The sequence below is a fragment of the Aotus nancymaae genome, unplaced genomic scaffold (assembly GCF_030222135.1).
Source record: "Aotus nancymaae isolate 86718 unplaced genomic scaffold, 86718_ANA_hifiasm-v0.15.2.pri h1tg000002l, whole genome shotgun sequence".
In the NCBI taxonomy this organism is placed as follows: Eukaryota; Metazoa; Chordata; class Mammalia; order Primates; family Aotidae; genus Aotus; species Aotus nancymaae.
Window position 1 is genome coordinate 62,239,929 of NW_026988413.1, and position 24,547 is coordinate 62,264,475.

A 24,547-nucleotide genomic window follows, 5' to 3' on the forward strand; every position below is an offset into this window, starting at 1 on the left:
ATTTCATTTATTCATCAATAGTAATTCATTCATTTAATACATGTTGGTTTAAAAGACATTTTAGGTTCTAGAGATATAACAATAAAGACAAGACAGCAATTTATATATCCACCCCTCAGTGCCTGTACTTTTCTAAATCTAAATGTACTCTATAGTGGCTAACAGAGTCCATTTATATAGTTGTTAGTTGTTGTTGTTTTTAATTTCTTTTTTTTTTTTTTTTTTTTTTTTGAGGCAGAGTTTCACTCTTGTTACCCAGGCTGGAGTGCAATGGCGTGATCTCGGCTCACTGCAACCTCCGCCTCCTGGGTTCAGGCAATTCTCCTGCCTCAGCCTCCTGAGTAGCTGGGATTACAGGCACGCGCCACCATGTCCAGCTAATTTTTTGTATTTTTAGTAGAGACGGGGTTTCACCATGTTGACCAGGATGGTCTCGGTCTCCTGACCTCGTGATCCACCCACCTCAGCCTCCCAAAGTGCTGGGATTACAGGCATGAGCCACCACGCCTGGCCCCTGTTTTTAATTTCTAAGATAAAGTACCAATGTGTTTGCTTATTGGGGTAACCTATGGGACATGGTGTTGATAAGGATTAGTCATCACTCTACACCAGACTGATACTTTAGATCACATTGATACTTTAGTGTACAAATTATTATAAATAAAATAAGGCTAATGTACTTGATTTTTAAAAATCATAGAATTATGATTATTTTATTATTTTGAAGACTTAAACCAAGGATTAGTAGGAAAGGCTACTGGAAATGTAGCTCATTTTTAGTTTAGCTAAACTAAAACAATAAAATTATATTAACAATGACATTTTGAGCTAAGTGCCTGTTACTGTCTTTGATGCATTACATATAGTGTTTCTAATTCTTCCAGTGTCCTGGTGAAATAAGTATTATGCTCACTGTTTTACTGATGGCGCAGCTCAGAGGGATGGTTTAAGTGTTCCAAATGGATTTGTCATATAGATATGACTGCAGAGTCTAAACTCATTCCAGTAAAATATTGTATCGTTTGTTACCACAAAACATCTATGTTACAATTCACCAGTTGTATGTTTCAGTGTTAATTATAATGCCAATTGAATAAATATATATTAGGAGTTTTCCATATTATACCTCATTTTTTCTTTAAAATACTACTGAAGAGAGGAATAACTTATTGTACACGGGTATGAAAATATAGGGGTAAGACATCTTGGGAAAACTGCTTACCACTGAAATACTAAATCAACTGAAAATTTTAATCCAGCCCATTCATTTTACAGATAAACTGCCAAAGACACCTGAAGACTAAATGATATCACTTGAAGTTGTCAGACTAGATCCAATATTTTCTCAGTTTTTTGTCTACCAACTTCTTCTTATGCATGAGGGTTTTCTTTTTTGGAGTTACAAATGTCTCAAAAGATGTTTTCTCTATTCTTTTATCAAAATTAATAACACATTTACAGTCATGTATTTTTCTGTCATATGTAATTAATCATTTTAAGATGTGCTTCAATTTAAACTATTTCTATTAGCTGACTTCCCAAAAGGAACAACAGACACATGGTATATGTTAGACTACTCCAGTTCTCCTCTTTCCCTTCACTTTATGTCCTGATGCTTCCACCTAACACCCTCGCTCACCCGCACCCCCATTCCTCCAACCCTATACAACCCCCTCTGGGCCATCTGTGATTCAGGATAAAGGGAAAAATATCTGTACATTTCTTAAGTGTGTAGACTAGGAATCTATAACAAATTTATTGTCAGTGATATAAACCCATAAAATTTTCTTTTGCAAACAAATGATTTAAGAAAATATAAAATAATTCATACATAAGCTAAAAATTGTTTGAAATGTCTTCACTATTCTGTCATTCTGAATATATTTCCCTTAGTACATTCATGGAAGTTACATATCATTTCAGTTATACTATAATGTGTAAAATAGATTTTAGGAGTGGGGAAGAGTTTGTTCATTGAAGTAACTTACATAAATAATATAAAATGTAAATAATATATTTTATCATTGAGAAAACAAAATATGAGCCAAAAATATATTTCTTTACATCTTTAGATTTAACTAGCATTGAATGTTTCAAGGTTTATTTTGACTAGTGTCTGGCTTTCTAATTGACAAGCTAATTAGAAGGGTATGCTAGACTAGTTGTCCATACCAAGTTCAGTGTGCAGCTGTCCTGGGGGAAAGATGTACAGCTGAACTTGTTGACACTTGAAATTAAGCAGCACTCACCCGAAAAACTGTCATTTCTTCCAGCAGAACCTCTTCTAAATCATGCCAAGTCTCCTTAGGAATTGAAACTACTTTAAGAACGGTCCCAACATCTTTGAAAGAAAGCGGGGAGAAGACCACAAGTTAAATAGAGCTGAACAGAGTTTAGTGTCAATGAATGAAGTATGCATTCGTCCAACAAAGTACAGTTTGACATCAGTCTTCCTTTTAATTTCTTTTTTGGTCAAAACATGAGTAAAATATATATTTAAATGTAATTCATGCAGTTAGACAAAGTATGAGGATAAACTATAAAGACATCCTTGGAACATAAAAGATTGAATTTTTATAAATATATTAAGACTTGAAGAAGGTTTTATCATGAGACTGCATACATTTTTAAAAATATAATAATTATCAAAGAGATTGCCTGGGTTGGATTAATTCTTTTTATTATTTCTAAAAATATCTCCTTAATTGTCTGGTGTCTCAGAAACAAAACCTAAAATAATACCAGTTTGTCATATGACAGGTTCTTCCACTATTATTACAAAATCAGGGTACTTCTATGAAGACTAAATATAAATGAAAAATGCAAAGAATGTTGTCAAGCAAGGGAAGTAGTCAGAGCTTTAGAACCCTGGCTGCTCATCTTGTCATCTAAAAGTCTTTAGTACTTAGAAGTTCCAAATGGTGGCTCAATGGCCATTTTGTAATGAATGACAATAACCCAGTTTTTAAAAATAAACACCTAGGATTACTTATTACAGTGGTTTTTCAAAAATGCACACTCTGGTTAATCCATTTTAGAGCATTAAACAAATTTAACATTCAGAAGCCAAAGCATAAAAATATTGAGCATATTTTACAGAGATTTCAAACCTTGTTTATGTAAATTGCATTGTTAAAAGAGACAACTTGTTTTAATGACAAGAGTTGTCACTTTTACTCTAAGTTGGGCTTGAAAGTTATTAATTTTCCAGTATTACAGGTATGTTCCTGTTCTTGATGGAATGAGGGGCCTTATTAAATTCAAAAATTTTACTCTTCAACCTTCCAGTTCTGACTAAACTTGATCAAATCTAGTTAGCTTCAATTGGTTCCTTTTAATCAAGTTCAACAGAGTAATTGTGAAGAAAATCTTGTCAATAAAGAATAAATCATATGAGAAAAATAATTCATTGATAACTATTTTCAGGGAACCAACTTGATATGTTATATGAGATGAAGAAAGGTTGCTAATTTATCCCTTGTAAAGTTAAACCAAAAAAGTACACTTTTAAGAGGATCCTTCTATGTTTACAGGACCTGAGACTGCTCTTAACACTAAAGATTAAAGATAAATTAGGTTAATCTACTGAGTTCCTCTGATCCGGTCTCCAGTACCAAAACACAACTTTATCTGTTTTCCAGATCAAGTTTTACCAAGTAGTATTTCAAACAATTTCACACAAATTGAATCAGATTACTCAACTAGGATCAATATACTATGATGTGCAACTTAGTTAAAAGATAAAATTACTGTCATCAGTTTACTTGCTGACAGATGACCCTGATCTGTACTGACCAATAGCCATCTACATCATCAGACATTCAACATGCTCATGAAATTGGTGCCTTGAAAGACAGTTTGTGTCCTAGAGGAATTAAAAGCTCATGATTGGGTTTATTGGGTCAAATACCCAGAAGCAAGCTTTGTTGCTTTGACAGTGAGTAAGAAGCTTCTCGATACATTTAAGCCAGAAGTGAAAAAAAGGCAAGTGTGACATTATTGTACAAACTTACTCTGCAAAAAAATTCAATTATAATTTGATGTTAAATTATAAACTAATATTTATCAGAGAGAAATACTATTTCTTATATTTTCTAAGGATGTTTATAACCAGAAATTGATACTTGCAATTCACTGACTTTTATAAAACCCTGGGTCTGCTTGGGATTCTTTTATTTGGTAGAGAAACTTTCTCACTCACAAAAGTAGACTTTTAATATACTGCTTAGAACCTGACACTGTTACACCTGATAACATAAGTATTTCACAATTTTGTTATAAAACTTTAAGTCTTTAAAGCACTTACTCTATGGTTGCCATTCCCCTGTAGTTAATGCAATTTTTTTCTGTTTCTCACTAAGGGAAAATAAATGTTATTATACAAGGTTTCAGTGGAGCACTCACTCTGTTTCCCATTGATTTATGTCAGTTAGCAGCGTTAATGGAGACTGGAAATTTATTACCTTGGAATCTGACCCTAAGTAGCAAGTATCAGATTTGTAACCAGGACTTTCAAATATAATTTTACTATTAAAAAGAGCAGGGAAAAAAATAATGTATCATAATAACAATGAAATTTTTTCTGAAAATATACCGAAAAAGTCTGTTTCTAATTATGGAATTAGTAAAAATGAATTGTTAAATGTCTATAGAAATGTATCTAAGAATTATTTGAATAAATTTTGTTGTTTTTCTAATGGAAATTTTTCTTTTTTTAATTTTCATTGTATGGCAGAAACACTGACAAATTCTATTGCTAATATTTATTTACTAGACGATGTTCACCCTATCATAATTTTAAAGTTAAGATAATTTTACACTAATACTCTGGAACTATTATTGAATGTCTTGGGAATTTAACGTGGGATTTGACTAGTATATCTTTGTTCTAAAAAACCACTGGCCAAAAAAGTTATGATACAATTATAAACATTGATTGCTCACCTAATCGTTAGCTTTACCTGATTAAACTTACCAACTTTTCACTGAAAAGGGAATTTATTTTAAATTAATATGTCTCAAGTTGTTGGAAAAGATAATAAACTTGTAATGGAAGATATTCATGTTATTAAGTCATTTATTAGAGATGAATTATACTTTGAAAGTAACTATAAAAACTGGACTCAGTTCTTAGTATACATTTGACCCCTGAACAACATGAGTTTGAACTGTGTTGGTCCACTTAAATACAAGTTTTCATCTGCTCCGACCACCTTTGGAAGAGCAATGCCAATTCTTACTCTTCCTTCTCTTTAGCCTACTCAACAGGAAGACAAGGATGATCTAATTCCACTTAATAAACATTAAATGTATTTTCTCTTCTCTGTAATTTTCTGAACACTTTCTTTTCTCTAGCTTATTTTATTGTAGAAATACAATATCTATATATAGGATATACAACATATGAAGTTAATCAACTGATTATGTTAGGTAAGGCTTCCAGTCAACAGTAGGCTATAGTAGTTAAGTTTTGGGGAAGTCAAAAGTTATATGTTGATTTTCGATTGCACAGAGAGTTGGCACCCCAACCGCCGAGATGTTCGCAGATCAACTTTACTTAATCAGTTAAACATAGTGTACTGGAAGAAGGTTTACAGCCGAAGTTAAGAAATTTACCTGTTCCGATAAACATAACATCATACTGTCCATCTTCTGCATCAACTCGGTCTACTACAATTTGTGTAAACTGATAATTTACGTCTGTTTTGATCATTATCGGGCGATTATTTATAGGAAACACTGGATTGTACATGGCTGGATGACTTCTTGCAAAGGTTATAACATCATCAGGGAAGTCCTTCGTAGAGTCGAAACCATCAAATGTTTTGCTGGGACACTATTAACATAAAGAGAGATCCTCTTTTGATTAAAATCTAATAAACATAATTATAAATTATATAATAACATATGGCCTTAATGGTTCTACTTAAAATAGTAGCACAGGCCAGGCATGGTGGCTCATGCCTGTAATCCTAGCACTTTAGGAGGCCGAGGTGGGTGGATCACTTGAGGTCAGGAGTTGCAGACCAGCCTGGCCAGCAGGGTGAAAACTATGTCTGCTCTACTAAAAATACAAAAATTAGCTGGTCCTGATGGTGTGCGCCTGCAGTCCCAGCTACTTGGGAGGCTGAGGCAGGAAAATGGCTTGAACCTAGGAGTTGGAGGTTACAGTGAACTAAGATCATGCCACGCACTCCAGCCTAGGCAATAGAGCAAACTCTGTCTCAAAAATAAAATAAAATAGTAGTGCAATATTCATTATATATTTCCTAAATGTATCTTAATTCTCAGTGGGATTTAGTTATGTTACTAATTCTTAGGCAAAATTACAAATGCATATAATGAATTCAGTGTACAGAAGTTTGGTGCCTCTGTTAGTGCCACAAGCATGAGTGTTATTAGTATAACAGGTGAAGTATTTGACATAATAAATGGAACATACTACAAGTAAATGCAATTGATCTTTGGATTAGAGATGCTCAGAATAATTTTCTTGAATACATTTGACTTTTTACTGTGGCATCATGCTAAAACACAAATGAGCTTTTCAAACTGAAAAACAATATAAACTATTCTTTATTGTTTTAACATAATGCTTTAAAAGTATCATCAATGAATGTAATAAATAAAATAATCCCAGAGCTAAGGAAAAGTGTTATTCAAAGCGTTTAGCAACCTGCATTGCACATAAAGTGACCAATCAGAATGGACATCGTGAGCAAGCAGAAGAGATAATGGTCCCAGCAGCCAGAAAGATGCATGGTTTTGCACTGGCATAACCTCACCTCTGGATGTAAACACTCTATGTAAGACAATACAACAAAAATGACAAATTAAGATTTCACTGTCTGTCTCCTTTCACTATGTTTATTAATGCAGTGCAAACATTTATAAAGTACAGTATCTCCGATCTCTTGCTTTTAGTCTTACACTTAAATAATTTCTACCATTTAATGTAAAAGCTTGGGAGCTAAAATGTAATTATGAGAGATTCTTTATCTTACAAGAAGCTTAGAATGAGAAATTAACTGTCTTTGCCATTAGCTTGAAAAATATTAATAATTCTTGAGAAACAAAATGAATTCATCTTGAAATGGGAAGAGTATATATACATATACACATATATATGTCTATGTATGTGTGTATACATACACAATAATACAGCAATATAACAGTTAAAGAATGCAAGGTTGTATTTCTTTTTTTATGTAATTTACAAAGTTAAGGTTATAGAAATACTATTTATGTAAAAACCTGGAAGACACAATAAAACCTATTTTCATGACATTTAAAATTATTTCTGCACTTCTCTACTACAATGTAAAATAGTTTGCAAAAATTTAAAAGTGTGTGATCAAAAATTAAAATAAGATTTAATAAATTTAGATTTATATCTTATACTGAATTTTAAAACTGACATCTGTAAAGAACATGTTTTTAAATGTGGAATTTCTTGCAGTCACAGGAAATCCTTGTCTTGCTTTAATTTATAATTTTGAAATGTTTGTTCTACATTATCTACATTTAATATCTGTCTGGAGCTGAATTGTTTTTTGACCTTTGGCAGAAATATATTCATTTCATATTTTAAACACCTAAGCTACTTACAGTTCCTGGCCGTGGATAGGGGACTCTTCCTTGATAAGGCACCCATTGATAGTTGGGTCCATCCCTGTGGGCATATGGACCAAGGAACACCCTTCTCACATCACTCATACTATACATACACACGGCTGATCCCTTGAAAATGTTACTGAACAAGAGAGCAAGAATAAAAACAGATGTTCATCTTTATACAATGGCAAGAGAAATGTTGATACTGAGTTCTTAAATTTTAGATATTATTTATTAAAACATCAGTATAAATTCTTAGCAATAATGTTTGAGATTTTTCTAGTTACGTGTATACATTTAACAATACACAAAAGAACAAAAAATTGTAATTTCTTAAAATTAGAAGGCATAGATGAAAATGGCTTTAGTACTAATACAATACATGCCTTCATATGAAATATAGACTACTAAATTTTGATAGGAAAATCAAATACATAGGAACTATAAATGAATATGTAATTTTAATATCATGGGGAAATTTTTCTAAATGTGATTAAGTCTCAAGCATTATTACTGAAACGAGGACACTTTTAAACATGCAAGAATGTTTATGAACTCACTTTGTAGACTGAAACTATTACAAAAAATAAATAGTGTCAAATGATGTGTCACATTATTTTTAAATTCCCTAAAGTATTAGATCAAGTAAGAGGTTGATTCTTGTGAAGATATTTAAAATCAACTCTTTCTCCCACAGAAAATAATTAAGTTAGTAGCTATTTCACTCAGTTAAAGTGGAGAATTACAGCAATTATACCCATCATTTCGTTAAACAAAAATTTTGTTTGCTAAACAAAAATCAGATAATTAAACTGGAAGTAAGTCACTGAATTGCTATGATTTTCCATTTATTAGGCTTATAGAACTGTGGTTTCAGCAGTGTATTTATACAGAGATATTAAACAGTTGTGCACATTTAAAATATGGAATGTTTACCTTTTAACCAAACATTCCCCTAGAAAATTACATATAAATCAGACCAAATGAAAAACATGTGCTCCCAACAGTTTATTATTGGAAACTGCTGCATATAGACAGTGTTTCATAGACTGCAAGCTTCATGAGGGAAGAGACCATGCCTGGCTTCTTTTCAGCTACATCAATTACATATCACATGGCATTTGAGAGAGTAAACCTTATAAAATTTAATAACATCTTCATAGCAGAACAAATAGCAAATTAGCACATACTTGATACATCACACTTTGTAATGTTTGAGTTATATATCCCCTTTCCATTGTGCTATACTTAGCTTATCTTTGATTAAATCAGCTATCATTGAAATACTTAATAAACATGATATGTAGTTATTAAGACTCACTCACATACAAATATCCATTCTGTTGACATAAAGAGGTAAAATTATTTCATCTCTAAGCAAGTAAATCTCAAAGTGTGGTCCCTAGACAGATAGCATAGGCATCCCTGTGTACTTGTTAGAACTGCGTATTCTTAGGTCCTATTTAATTTCTATGGAATCAGAAACTTTGGGGAAAAGGCCTAGCAATCTGAATTTCATCATGCTCTCTAATTGATTCTGATGCACACTCAAATTTGAGCCACTGCGCTAAGCAATGAGGAACCAGAAGAAATGGATTAATATTTGTTTGAGTCTCTCAAATTCTATATCTTAGTCATTCTGCTCTTTTTAAACCAAAGGGAAGAAACATTAAGGTATGAAGAATTTCATATAGTTTTAATAATATGGATTTCTTAATTTTTATGTGATATTTTTTAAAGTATTGAGTAAAAATGTCCAAGCAATTTGTAATGGCTTTAATAGTTCCTGAATAAAACAGTGTTGGACATTGCAGTTAATCTTTTTCTTTGCTATCAAAGTTACTTGCAGTACTTTTCCTGACTTGTGATTTTAAATTATTTTTCTTTTAAACATTTCATCCATATCCCAGTGCATATCCTTCTTTATATATATGTAAATGTGTATGTTTCTTTCGACAACCCCAGGTAATCTGAACTTTATACTGAATGTAATAGTCTAGAGGGAAACAATCACTGCGTAATTGACAGCGACAGACTTAGGGAGGATGAGAAATAGGAAAAGGAGAAGGGTAAGGAAAGAGAGAGGGAGGCAGAAGGAAGAGAGAGAAAGAGAGAAGCAGAAGGGGAAGGAAGTTGGGGAAGGAGCCAGTGGAGAAAGAGGAGTAAAAGCAGGGCAGGTATAAAAGGACAAGGAACTTAAATTTGAGTTTGACATTGGTTACAAAAACGAACAAAAAAATCAAAATCAAAAACAAAATAACAACAACAACAAAAAGCCAGATGTAATGATGAAGGTTTTTGTTTTTATTATGTGCTGTAATGCTGAAGATTTTTGTTTTTATTATATCTTTTTATATGGTTATAATGTAACCCTAGTGCTGTAATGCTGAAGGTTTTTGTTTGTTTGTTTTTATTATGTCTTTTTATATGGTTATTTTAGGATCTGGTTTACAAAGTAGGTAATAAAAAACTAAATGGAGTCTCAGGAAAAAAAAAAAGTAGATTTTTTTTTACAAAGACAATCTATTTCTTTAAATATTTCAGAACTATTTAAACTATATAATTAGTGTCTTTAATTGTTGTATTAATAATTTTTCACACAATCTTAGCCAAAAGGTTGAGAAGCCATTATTGTAGTAATAATTTTTTAAAGTACCAGCAAGCAATTTAAAACTTTCTTTTGTGAACAATCAAGTTTCTCCAAACATGCACATTTCTAGTTTAGTTCTAGAGTTAGTTAAAAGTTTAGAGACTGCAGAAAAATATAGCAAATATCCCATCTGTGGAATAGACATAATGGGAAGAACCATGGACTATTTTGTTGTTTCTAGATGTATTTTGTCTGCAGATTCCCATGCTAATAATCTGGTCAGATACAGGACTTTCAGTGGAATTGCTGATGGGTTTTCTCTTATCTCATTCATTAGCAATTGATTAAAGTGACAGATCAAGAGACAGAAAGAGAATTGTTTCCACTGTATTTTCAACAAATTTTCAATTAATTTTTCCATCCTTAGCTTATGTCCCTATAAACTCTTCCCAAAACTCAGACTTCCATCTTTATAATATTTTACATTTTGTTCAAAGATTTAAAGTCAAAGCTATGTGTAAGATGACATAAACATTTCATACTGTTTTACCATTACATGTACAATGATGATTTTTTTCTAAAACTGATTGAAAAAAAAATCTATGTAGGTCATAACTTATTTCAGTCATCCAAGAATACACAACAGCTCAAAGGTTAAAGCAACACTTGTCTTTCAAAAATATATTTTCACAAATTATGAATACTTAGATAGCAACTGAATAATACAAAGTTTCTATAAGGTAGTAAAAAGTTATTTACCTGGAAGTTGTAAACACTCCATATACAATTGGATTTTTAGGATCTTTAGAGTTCATTAGGAATACATCCTCTGTTTAAAAACAAAATTGGAGGAAGTCGCTTTTTTATGGTATGGCAAAGTCTGAACAAATATTCTCTATACATAAACACTAGCTACTTACGAAGCTCATCAAAATGAGTGTCAATGCCATTTGGACCTGGCACTGAGCAAACCAGACGAGCTTTGAGGAATGTTGTCCATTTATTCACCAGACTTCTGTGCCCTCCAAAGTCATTCTGAAAGAAGGGAATACCAGTGTCAGGCACTGTGAATGCAAATGATAATTTCAAATATTTCTATTTTCTTCATATCTTCAGACAAATATAATATACGGTTTTTCATGTTTTAAAAGTTCCTACTCATTTTAAATGACTAGGTATAGGTAACTATCACTTACTGTTACATTGTTGGTCAAATCATTCATTCAAACTTTATTGACTTTTTAAGAGATATTTATTGTGAGTAGTCCCTTGATTTATTCATTCAAGGGCTTACTTATAAAGTCAATTCATGTTCATCTACAGATTAATGGATAAAGAAATTGTGTTACATTTACACAATGGTCTACAATTCAGCCTTAAAACAGAGGAAATCAATTAGATCAGAGGAAGAAACAATTTTTTTCTTTGAGATATGTTGCACAATGTGGTATGATAAATAATAATACATTATACATTTCAAAACCATAGTAAGAGAGTAAATTTCAAGTGTTCTCACCACAAAAAATAAGTATTTGAGGTGATGGATGTGTTAATTAGTTGATTTAATTATTCCACATTATATTCATAAATCATAACTTTGTACCCCATAAATTTATATAACCCTAATTGTCAATTTACAGTTTAAAAATAAAAATCAAGAAGAAGGAAATCTTGTCATTTGAGACATAAATGAACCTGGGGTACATTATGTTAAGTGAAATAAGACAAGCACAGGAAGACAGATACCACATGACCTCACTTATATGTGGAACATAAGAAGCTGAACTCATACATGCAGAGTAGAATGGTGCTTACCAAGGGCTTTGGGGGAGGGATGAAGAGATTTGGTCTAAGATACAGAATTTCACTTAGGAGAAATAAGTTTAAGAGATCTATTGTACAACATCATGACTATAATTAATAACTGAATTATATTACTGAAAATTGTGAAAAGAGTAGATTTTAAGTGTTCTCACCACAAAGAATTATAAGTATGTGAGATAATACATATCAATTAGCATGATCTAGCCATTTCACAGTGCATACACATTTTAAAACATCATATTGTACACAGTAAATGCACATAATTTTTACTGTTAATTAAAACAAAAAATAGAATCTTTGAAAGTCACTTCACTTCCTGTTCTACTCTGAAATGAACAGTTATTACTCATGGATTTGTTTTGTTCCAGTATAATGCTCTCTTCCTACCTACTGTGCATTGAGATGTTACCTACATAGGCTGGTTCACAGCCAGTGCTTATACACAGTAGGCACTCAGTGAGTATTTAAAGAATGGATGATAAATGTATGCCTTCAATACCCATACAAGAAATAGATCTCAAACAAAAGCATGCTAGCATCAAATATTTTATAAGCGTAAAGAGTTGAAGCAATTTATATCTTATGAATAGCATGGTGAGAAAATATTTGAATAAACGTTAATAAAGGAAACTCATTCCAGAGAAAACATTTTGAAAGTCTTCTCACTTTGAAGAAAACTGGATTTAACCTACGCATAGTAATAAATTCTATTATGGTGGTATGTGTTTACTAGAAACTACAGTTTTCAAAAATGATATTTATGTACACATATTGAGAGAACATGCTTCTTTAAAATAAAATTGATTTCTATTTTGTTTATATACTTTTATACACCTTAAAGTAGTGCTTTTAAATATGACATGTATTTTGTGGAGAAAAATGTCTCATCTATTTCACATGTTATTTGTATGTTTCCAGGTATTTAAAGCTTTGAATTTTTCAGTAATTGAATATACTAGAGATAATAATTAGATCATTTGGGGTAAGAGGTCACACTTAGAAACAAACAGATTTTTAAAATTTCAGGATGCTTTCTTAAAAACAAAGAATTCCATTTTAAGAAAATCATTGAATGTGGCCTTATGATTTTATTTGAAGAGTGCTTTAAAATATACTAACAGTTAACTTTTCACATTGAATAAATACTGCACTATGCACTGCAGAAAGGAACAACTGGAACTATTGTATTTTCACACTGATGATAATAATTAATCTATAAGTGTTTATTGAGCAATTTTTATTCTATGTATCTAACATAATGCAATATTGTATCTGACATTATGCCACACAATAAGTAAAATACCTCAGATAGGTAAAGCTCACAGCTTCAGTATAGTTTTTTTGTGTGTGTTTGTGTGTGTATATATGTGTACATAGGATGCTACAATCAATTTGTAAAAATGAGCTTTCATATTTTTCTTTCTTAAATGAATACTTCACATCTTCCAACAACAAATATTCATTCAAAACTTACAAGGTATAGGAAACTGTGCTAGGACTGAAAAAACATAAATGATCTTTTCACGGGTAAAATAAAATCATTTTGTTACTCTGTAAATTCAAATGGAGATTATGTAGTATAATTGTGAAACAATGCCAGTTATCTCACAACCTCTACCTGCATATTTGACTGTGAAGAGTTACTCATAACCAACTATAATACTCAATCATTATTTACCATTTGTTTGTTATATCAGTTAAATAAGCCATTTTTTTTTGTAGATGCACACAGGTAGAAAATTTTAAGAAGTGAAGCCATGATGTGACAATGACATCCTTATCATTTTTTTTCTTTACCTCACCTTGCATATCTGACCTATTCTAGCGTGAGTAGCTTTTCCAGAGTGTTCACCATCTATTGCATTTTCACGGAAGAAAAAGTATATTTTGTCATCTTCAGGATTGTCACTCTCTGGGATGAGGTGCGCACTAATGAACTTTGGATCTGAGAGACAAATTATAGCATATGTATTAATTCACAGTTTAATAAATAGTGCCATTTTTTACAGTCCATTTTTACTTTTTCTTAACTCTTATTTGATATATTTCAAGAAACTTTTCTTTGTTCATTTTGTAGATACATATGAATTGTTCCTTATGCATTATAAAGAATCTTACAAAATACCTTATATCTCAAGAAAAATATATTTATTTTGTTATGAAAATTAGGAGTAGATGCAGAAAGAAATCTTCAGGGTGATCATACATTGCAGATGCATTACTGGATATTAAAATATTTTGCAAACTATAAGCACTATCAAACACTATTTATTGTTGTCACCATTGTTATTCTTTCAAGCGTAAGAATTTAAATCAAAATGCTAATTGATCTATTTCAGTTTTCAGCAAAGACTGGGTGGGAAGGGAAAAGTGAAATGCATATAAAACAAATCAATCCCCTCCTGTGGTTCCTCTGCTGTCATTCCTCTTCCCTGTAAATGGCAGTGTCATTCTACTAGACACACAGGAAAAACCCTGGCCACCCTTGAGTTATCCCTTTCTCTCATACCCAACATTTTATCTGCCAGCATATTCCTATTTATCACCATTTTTTATCACATTCTTCAATACCACCTTCACTCAGGAAACAATTGCCAATCTGAATTATTAAAATTGATTCCTAACTACTCTCTTAGTTTCTACTTTACCAACCTTTGTCTCCACACAACAGCCAGAATGCACCTCTGCTCTATCACTCCTTCTCCAAACTCTCCAATATCTTTCCAGTTCATTCCCAATAAAATATAAAATCGTTGCAGTAAGCAAAAGCCATTTATGATCTTGTCCCTACTATTTCTTTTCTCCTACATACTTGGTCCTCGTTAGCAGTGCCAACTAGGTCCTTCCATAACTTGGTCCTAGTTAGCAATGCCAGCCCCTCTTCTGATTCTCAGACATGTCCAGCACTCTCAGTCTTGCTCAGTTTTTCACCTTGTCTAAGACTCTGCCCTAACGCATCCTCAAAGCTGGGTTCCTACTTTAGTAACTCAGATCTTTGTTCAGATATTGCATTATCAGAAAGATCACTTTTTATTTCTTTTTATGCTTTATTTTTCTTTCTAACACTATTATCTGATATGATACATCTCCCTATGTATTGATTAATCTATCCATTTATCCATCTAATCTTCCTTTGCTTATTGTCTGTCTCCCCCACCAGCCCAATGGAATATAAGTTCCATGAGAATAAAGATTTGGTGTATTTTGTTTGATACTGTGAACCTAGAGCTTAAAACATGATAGGCAGTCACAAATATCTGTGCAAGGAGAAAAGAAAAGAAAAAAGGTGAGGGGAAGGGAGTGCCTAGCTTATGCAAAATGTGTATCAGCAATATTTAGAGCTCCACTCCAAAAAGTACTTTTGAAAGTTCTTGGGTTGATATGCCTGTCCCTCACAAACTGCATAAAATCGATAACAGCTTTATAGCTTCAAGATGATATGTGCTATGAAGCTGAGTGTATCTCACTGAAAGCACTTAGGATACTGCAGACATTTATTTTCTCACAGTAATCTACCTTTATCCCTTAGTGTATTATTTTATCCAGGTAACAATGAAATATACACGTACAGGTCAGCACCATGCTTAATAGACCAGGAGGAGATCAGAACTTGAAACTAGCTTTATCTACATAGAATCCAAGTTATTTAGTCTTGATCTTTACACCTGTGAATAATCATCATTATCATGTGTCCTAGCTTGTAACCTTTTAGCATTTGCTCTGGGACCATGCATTCAAGTATATTTCACAGGGCCACACTTTACTATCCTTTTCAGGCAAATTATACAGATTCTGGAATAACATGAAACATATGAAATATTACCTGTTCATATTTAAAGCTTAGTGTGCCAGTGAACAAGGGTAAGATAATAATAGAGTTGCTTAGCACCAGATTTTTTTGAAAGAGCCATACAATAATATATTACTTTAACCTGAGTAACTGTTGCAAAGATTTTGTTCAGAAATTTCTCTTTGTTCATAGGCAATACAAACACTATATATGTAAATATTCATAGATAATGAGGAGTATGTATTCTCATGATGAATGGTGAGCAGAATAATTAATGTGACATCTTAGAAATTACTGTCACAAACCAAAGAATTACTATAACATTGGTAAAATTAGGCTCCAGAAACGTGTATGTATATTTGTGTGTGAGTACATATGTAACACGAACCTGTGCGTGCAATGATTTAATTCAGTCACTTGCAACTTCTGTGACCTTTAACAAGACTCTTACCTCTCTCAGCTCAGATGCATAGTTTTCAAATTACGTTTATTTCAAATCAAGTTACTTTAAACTGGGATCTGTCCACCTTGTCTGTCATAAATAGTTCATATAAAAACAAATATTGTAAGCCTAAGACATGTGAAACAACTTTGTAAAATGTTAACAAATTTAAGATATTAACATCGCTATGATGATACTGAAAGAAAGCCTCCGTCACATGGTAAGTTTGAGGATATTATAATCCAACAACTGCTTAATAAAAATAAAAACAATCATACGTTTTTATGCTTTAATACTAGAACAATGGAGGGAGAAGTTGCTTTACCATTACCCCCAAAATTAGTGTAGTTGTTCATGCAAATACTTGAATAACTTAAAGAACTTCAAGTAATTAAATTCAATTGCCTGTTATTAGATCACAAACATGTGCAAGACGCCATATAGGAAACAAAATCCATAATATAGAATCCTTGTTCTGAGAAAGCCACAGTCTAACAAAAGCAATGTTAGAAGCATAAAAATGACAACAAAGAAAACAATATTTTACATGTGTAGATTCTTATGTTCTGTTAGTGTTTGGGCATGAGTGAAGGTGTTATTAAGCGCTGACCTCTCTAAAATTTATGAGGATAATTATTATCTTACAAATGTGGACTCTAGTGGGAAATAACCCAAGCAAATTTCCAAGTATATTCATTGTTGAAAGGGCCTTCAAATCTTAGTCTCTTCTTCAATATATGACACTACAGATGTGGAGATATTTGCAGGTGAATTCACAATCTCATATAGTCTCAGGTATAGCCAAAAATAAAAGTATGCACAGAAAATGAAAACCAAATTTATTAACACAGACAATGAGACTATCCGAGAAAAACACTGTCAATTTAACAGAAACTTGTCTTCAAGAAATTTAGGTTATATCTCAGACTTGAAAAAAATTTATTCCCATTTCGAAATAAAATAGGCCTTGATTTTACCAGATCTCTTCCAACAATTTAAAAGGAACCATTCTTCTAATATTTCACATTTAGAAAATCTTCCTTTTGGTCCAAACCTCTGCTCACCATACATTTTGTACCTCTTCAGCCCCACGTATGTTACCTTCCCGTTCCTTGTTATGTTCTGTCCTCTTAGCCCTCTCTCTTATTCTCTAGGTGTATTCATTCCCTCACTGATGAATCATCTCTTTGTACAATCTGAAACTTCAAATCAATCATTCCACCGTCTTCCCTATCATCTGTAGGATTTCTTGGCTGCTGGAATCTCCACTGTACCAGCTTTATAAATCCCCAGATTTTTTTCCCTTTGTCCTTACGCTTAAGCAAGGATTTAAGAACCCGTGTACTCACAGTAAATATATCTGCTATAAATTGAAGGTATTTTTCCTTAAAACAAGAACCCTAATGTTGCTAAGAAATTGTTTTATTTTCTTCTAAGATCACTGTAGATTTATTATCAACAACTGTTTTACAGCACCCTGATCTTCCTCAAATCGACAAGTATGCCATTTTTAATTTACTCTTTAAAGATGGTGTTGTTACCTGCTGTACTGATAGGACAAAAGCCATTTAGTAATAACTCTCTCCTTTTCCTTCCTTCACCTTTGAATTTTTCTTCCTTTCAGTGGAAGAAGATCTTTTCTCATTTTTATGTCTAAGGTCTCTCACTATGTGCTTGCTCTCAATCCAATATTCTACAAACTATTGCTCAAATAACCTTATTCTTCATGCAATCACTTACCATTTATATTTTCATTTATCATATAAGTGCTAAGCACCTACTCTATACTCTGGATTGTGGAAGATCAGGGCATATTAAGGTAAAATGTCTTTTGTCTACATTGTAGTTATTTCCATAAAGAGAATTCTGATAATTAAACTAAACAATTGTTAAACTGCACATAAAGAACAAAAATAAGAGTTTAGAAAAAATGCCGTGAGAGATAGGGCATTGAAGGAATACACCTGGAAGAACCTGCGTTAAGTGTTAGTCAGTAGAGATGACATATACTTCAAGATCTGAGGAATAACCAGAAACATCTCAGGTGAAAGAATGCATGTGCAAAATCATAGAAACAACAGAGAAAGTTGTACGTACAGAGAGTAGTCAAGAAAAATGGAGGCGGTCAGAAATGATGACAGAAGTTAAGCAGAGACCAGGATATGAAGGAAGTCACGTTCAGGAATATATCTGTTCTACTGGCTCTGGACAAAACCACTAAAGTGTTTTAAACCTAGTAATGACATTGTCAGGAGTATATTTTTGGAGGATCACTCTGGCTGCTGCAGAGAAAAAAACAATTACAGTGAGGCAAAAATGAAGGCAGGAAGACCAGTTTGGTGGCTGTCATAGAAACCTGGATATGGATGGGGTAGTGAGGATAGAGAAAGGAGATGTGCAGGGGTCAATTGGAAATAGAATTGATGAATTATGCTCATTAATAATATGTTGAATGTAAGAAATAGTGAGAAAAATCATAAAAAATAGACTTCTGATTTGAATAATGGGTTGTAGAAGAGTTACTAAGATAGAGAGCATGTGAGCAGGTAAAGATTTGAGAGACAGAAGGAAGGCGAGCTCTGTTTAATGCATCTTTAGAGGGAGAGCCTTGTGAAGACCCAGAGGTCATAGATGAAAAAGCTTAGGAAGGAAATGTGGACTAGAGCTGAAGCTATTTGAAACTGAGCCAGTGGAGTGATTAGAAGTGTTTAGAGTAAAAAGAAAAAACAAAGAGGAGAGAACCTAAGACCTTGAGAAAGGCGAGAAGAAGTAGAAAGGATTCTCACAAGTGAAGAATTGCAGAAAGGTAGGGGATATATTTCTTCCTTAGATTTTCAGTCTTTCCCTTTTTAATGACATTCTATGCCAAATATGTATTTAAAACATTTCTTTATCCTGAAAATAAACTCCCACAGACACTACATGCTCTAGAGTCTCATGATTCCTTGTATTCATTCATTAAACCAGAGGACGTCTTCAATGGGTACATGTATACCCTGCCTTTTTGCATCCTTCACTACTATTATATTGATAACAGGAGCTATCAAATAAAAATTTACACTTATCCTGCTTTAGTTGTCTTCAGACATTGGCACAATAAAATTTCACAAGTTTCTAACATTTCCATTGCTTTTTCTGGCTTCTTGTGGCTTTTCTGACTCTGAACCTGTATTGTTAGCTGTCTAAACTTCACTATTTCGTTCATGACTTCTATAGATGCTCCTTAAATTTTTCATTAGGTGCCCTTTATTTTCTTTTACTTCTATAAATGAAGTCATCTCCCAGTGTTTCTTCCATTATTTCAATATTGTTAATGACCTTTTTTAAAAAAAAATTTAAGATGGAGTCTCGCTCTGTTGCACTCTGCTGGAGTGCAGTGGCATGATCTGGACTCACTGCAACCTCCACCACTCAGGTTCAAGCGATTCACCTGCCTCAGCTTCCTGAGTAGCTGGAATTACAGGCACATGCCACCATACCCAGCTGATTTTTGTATCTATAGTCAAGTTGGGGTTTCACCATGTTGACCAGGCTGGTCTTGAACTCCTGACCTCAAGTGATCCACCCACTTCGGCTACTACCCAAGGTGCTGGGATTATAGGTGTAAGCCACTGTGCCTGGCTGTTAATGGTCTTATATTTGCTTATTTATCTTTGAGAATTTGTATACTTCTATAGCTACAATTTTACCAAGCTATGTCAATTTTCCTAATTTTTTTTTAGACCCAATGCTGCATTTCAAAATTCTGGATAAAAATTTATATCTAGATATCTCACTGCATCTTTAATTTATCATATCTATTTCTTAATTTTATAAGAAATTTTAAAAGAAGTGTCTTAAGTAATTTCTTAAGTTTATAAGTTTCTTACTTATAAATATTTTCTTACTTATAAAGTTTTCCTCGTGAAACTGCTTCTCCTCATACCTTTTTCATTTCGGTTAATCTCATTATAAGGCATAGAAATGAAATGTTATTTTACCTTAAAATTTTCCATTTCTTACAGGTCTTCTTTTCCAGTACTCTAAGTTTAATACCAAACGTATTCCTACTGTTTGCAGTTTGTTTTCTTGTTTCATAATCTTAATCTTGTCAGTATAATTTGTGTCCTTATTATTTTACAGTAATATTTTGGAATAATATAACTGGTCTTCCGCCTGCATTATCTATTTCTTCCAAGCCCTCCATACAGTGTACGAAAATAAATATGAATGCATTTATACATCTTCCAGAACAGATTTCAAGTTTCATAGATTTGAGAAATTAACATAATTTAAGACATACAAACAAAAAATACAAAACTGATTTACTGACGTTACTCTGTCCGTACAAAGGCTAAAAGTTTCTACTACATAGATCAATATATATACTTGAAGTGAGTCACAATTTTGGCTCCAAGTTTTTTAGCATGAGAAGAAAATGGGAAACTTGTCAGTTACATTATTCACACTGTTCCTAATATGCATTAACTAACCTTGACATATTTTTCCACCAGAACTGACCACAGTCTTTCCTTCTGAATCCTTTAATTAAACTGCTTATCATTTTACAACACCTTATCTACTCTCTTTATAAACATATTGTTCACATGACATGGAAAGACACTTTGCTTCTACTTATTTTATAATATTTACTTCTTTTTATGTTATCTGCATTTTCATACTTGTCTTATGACAGGCATTTGTCCTATTCTCTCTGTCTCGCCTTCAGCTTCTATATATAACAATGTTTTCAAGTAAGCTTATTTTTAATCTTTCCCACTGCAACTATTCACATGCAGGCCCTTACCTTTTCTCTCTTGGCGGTCACATTCACTCTGTTTTTCCTGTCTCCAGCCTTACCATCTCCAAACCACATTGTACTGTCTATTGCCTTTTAGCACACAAACCTTTCCCTGGCATCTGGTGCATAATCTACAATTAGACTCTGTAACACTCTATATTAATCACTTGTTCCCCTCCATCTTCGTGTAAACTAATATCCGTATTTTTTTTTTCTTTTTCTTTCTGGCTAAGCATAAATCCTGACACACTGCATAGTTCTGAAATGACTGAATAAATGAATTAATAAATAAATGTATCTCCTGAACTAAAATGCGTAAGTTCTTTCGAAAGAAGGAATTACATTTTCTTTTTTTTTTTTTTTTTTGGCATGGTTTACAAGTTTTTTTGGATGAGTCGTGCTTATCATAGACTCAAAGATGTTTAGGTTGTCAGTTAAAAAAATGCTTACACATGCTTCTTTAAATTTGCAACTATTTCTGCAAGATATACAATGGCAGGTTTTCAAAATGCTTTTTTGAAATTTTATGAATGTTCTTTTAACTTAAAAGAAGCTGTTCTTTTCTTTGCATTAGATAATTAATGCATTAAAATTTTCTATTTGCAATTCTTCAAAATTAGACTTTGTCAAAAGGATTAAAATAGTAGAAAACATGTCTCTCCATTTTATGTAGCTAAGAACAATGCATATGTTGGAGATCAGAGATTCCCATTGTCCTGAGAAACTACAAGCAATTCAATAACTTGCCTTGTCATCAAAAACTCCCTACAGAAAAGGTTTACCAATATCTATTCAGATTGACCTACTTTATTAATTCCCCTTGGTAACCTAAGAAAGTTCATGATATTCACAAAGGAAGCTATTCTATGTCTAGTCAGTCACTCCCATCAAATGGCAAGCAGAAATGAAAAACTCAAATCTAATAGTTAGGTTTTCTTTTTAAATCTGTGTCCTGTAGCCCTAGAAAATACCTGTTTTCAGTCTGTAGATACAAATTCTTGATTTCAATGTGGCTAATGAAAATAACTGACACAAATCCAGATCGTTTATAATCTATACAGCTACCCTGGATGTCTTCACCTGAAAATGTTCTCTACTCTGTTCACAAAATGCCATCTAACCATAACAAAACAGAATATTTTTGAAATTAATTTGTAAAGATTTCTTGCTTTGTGAAGCAGAAAGTCATTATGAATGTATATTAAAAGCTGAACATCAAAAGAAAGTGGCAATATCCATTTTAGCAAGATCAAAGTGCATTAATCTCACTGCCATAAACTGCAATGTAAACACTATGAAAGGTAAATAGAGTTGGAAAGGATTCTCACATCTGCATAGCCTAAATGGTATGCCTTTGGGGAAGAAACTTTGTATTTGCAGATACTATGGCAATTTTGCAATGCCCTCAGCACATGGTAGAAGCTGAACAAACAATCACATTTACTAATGTTGGGCCAATGCTATCATGTGAAGCATGGAATCTTTAGTCATGATAACAGCAATAAATGTTAAGTAAATACACCACTCTTCTCTCTCTCCCTTTATCTCCTTTACCACCCCCTTGACATTCTTCCATACCTCATCCCACAGATGGCATTTCTTGCAAAATTCACGTCTGGGCACCACCTGCCACTTGTAACAGTACCACTCTGTTGAAATATTTTTAGCAGCTGCAAATTAAACTGTCCTTCAGGTGCAATCTTACACTTAATGAAAATGACACCTTGGCACAGTACATGCGGCTGCACTTATGATTCATTTGGCAGCTTAAGCTTATTTAAATAATGAATGCATTTTGCTGCTCTCAGCATTAGAATCAGTCTGAATTTCTAGGACAGCAGCATTTTGACCAGCATTTAGCTGGAACTATCCCTTCCACCAATAAGTTCCACAAAGGACAAGAACAAAAAATATTTTTCTGAGAATGAATTAAATGTACAGAATGATTAATTATGCATTGGGGATATCTGCAAATTTAAAAGTTGCGATATGTATTGGTTTTCTAGGACACAAATTATATAAATTTCATTTGTAAAAAGGGTGAGATTAATAATTATAAACTCGTGTACAAGTGCTGCAAGGCCTAGTTAATTTCACACCGTGAACCACTTAGCCAATCCTCTTGTAAAACATGTCAGAGGTTGCAGAGCAGAGGAGGAACATAACCCCACTGCAGAAAAGCAACAGAAATCCCTCCCTCTCTGAATCAACAGTAACACCATCTATGAAAAGAAAAAACAATACTTTAAAATGTAGACAGTCCACAAATATGCATACACACTCTTTTCTTCACACTTTAAAGGAGATCCCACTGACATTATAACTATTTAAGATGGAAAACTCTTTCAGAAAGCAAAGTAAAAAGAAGCAACGTCTTCCTTCACTGTACTTATATAAAAACTGTTCGGTAATACGGTTCAGAGAAAATGAGTAAAAATTAGGCTTCTCCTAGTCACTAGATTTGTTACTTTAAAAATACCAACTTGGCTGCGCATGGTGGCTCACACCTGTAATCCCAGCACCATGGGGAAGCCGAGGTGAGCAGATCGCTTGAGGCCAGGAGGTTGAGACCAGGCTGGTCAACATGGTGAAACTTTGTCTCTACTAAAAAAAAAAAAAAAAAATTAGATGGGCATGGTGATACATGCCTATAATCCCAGCTACTCGGGAAGCTGAGGTGCAAGAAGAGCTTGAACCTAGGAGACAGGAGTCGCACGGAGCTGAGACTGCACCACTGAACTCCAGCCTGGGCAACAGAGGACACTCTGCCTCTCCCCTGCCCCCCAAAAAAGAAAAAAATATATCAACTAGCCTTAGTTACTTGTCTGTCAGAAAGTACACATCTTTGAGGAGTGTTGGGAGAATTAATTAATTCATATACGTCTATCTGTCTGCCAATGCAAGCATATTATTGGTCTTCAAAATTGCTAGCTGTTATTATTTTATAACTTTTTAAAAAAACTTTGTGAAGTATTATATAAAGTGTATGTATAAAAGTTAATAGTAACATAAAGCCGGGTGTGGTGGCTCATGCCTGTATTCCCGGCACTTTGGAAAACCGAAGCGGGCAGATCACTTGAGGTGAGGAGTTCAAGACCAGCCTGGCCAACATGGCAAACACTCATCCCTACTAATTAGCCAGGCATGATGGTAGAGGCCTGTGGTCCCAGCTACTTGGAGGCTTAGGCAGAAGAATTGCTTGAACTCAGGAGGTGAAGGTTGCAGTGAGCCGAGATCATGCCACTGCACTCCAGCCTCGGTGACAAAGCGAGGCTTCCTCTTAAAATAATAATTACAATAAAAAAGTTAACAGTAATATAAACTTAGATTACTAGTGGAAGCAAGTTGATAGCTGATAAGGAGTCTAGAAACCTGTTAAAGACAACTAAGACAAAGACTAGTTATAAATTATGTAAATTGTAAAACTATATTAATATTTCCAATATCATAGCCTCAGGCTTCAAAATATTTTCAAAGAAACTAGCGGAAAAATTGGTAATGGGGAAT

At 33.2% G+C, this 24,547-nt stretch overlaps 1 protein-coding gene across 5 annotated transcripts in view; it reads right to left on the minus strand.

The window, feature by feature from the left end:
- SEMA3A (semaphorin 3A) overlaps positions 1–24,547 on the minus strand; it is a 497,295-nt gene that overhangs the window by 38,440 nt on the left and 434,308 nt on the right. For all 5 annotated transcript variants that reach the window (XM_064375108.1, XM_064375121.1, XM_064375130.1 and 2 more), the window contains 6 exons: positions 13,831–13,973; positions 11,125–11,239; positions 10,964–11,033; positions 7,609–7,753; positions 5,617–5,836; positions 2,250–2,341 (listed from right to left, as the gene is read on the minus strand). In XM_064375108.1, the coding sequence (XP_064231178.1) occupies positions 2,250–2,341; positions 5,617–5,836; positions 7,609–7,753; positions 10,964–11,033; positions 11,125–11,239; positions 13,831–13,973 (785 nt within the window). The remainder of the gene's footprint in view (positions 1–2,249; positions 2,342–5,616; positions 5,837–7,608; positions 7,754–10,963; positions 11,034–11,124; positions 11,240–13,830; positions 13,974–24,547) is intronic.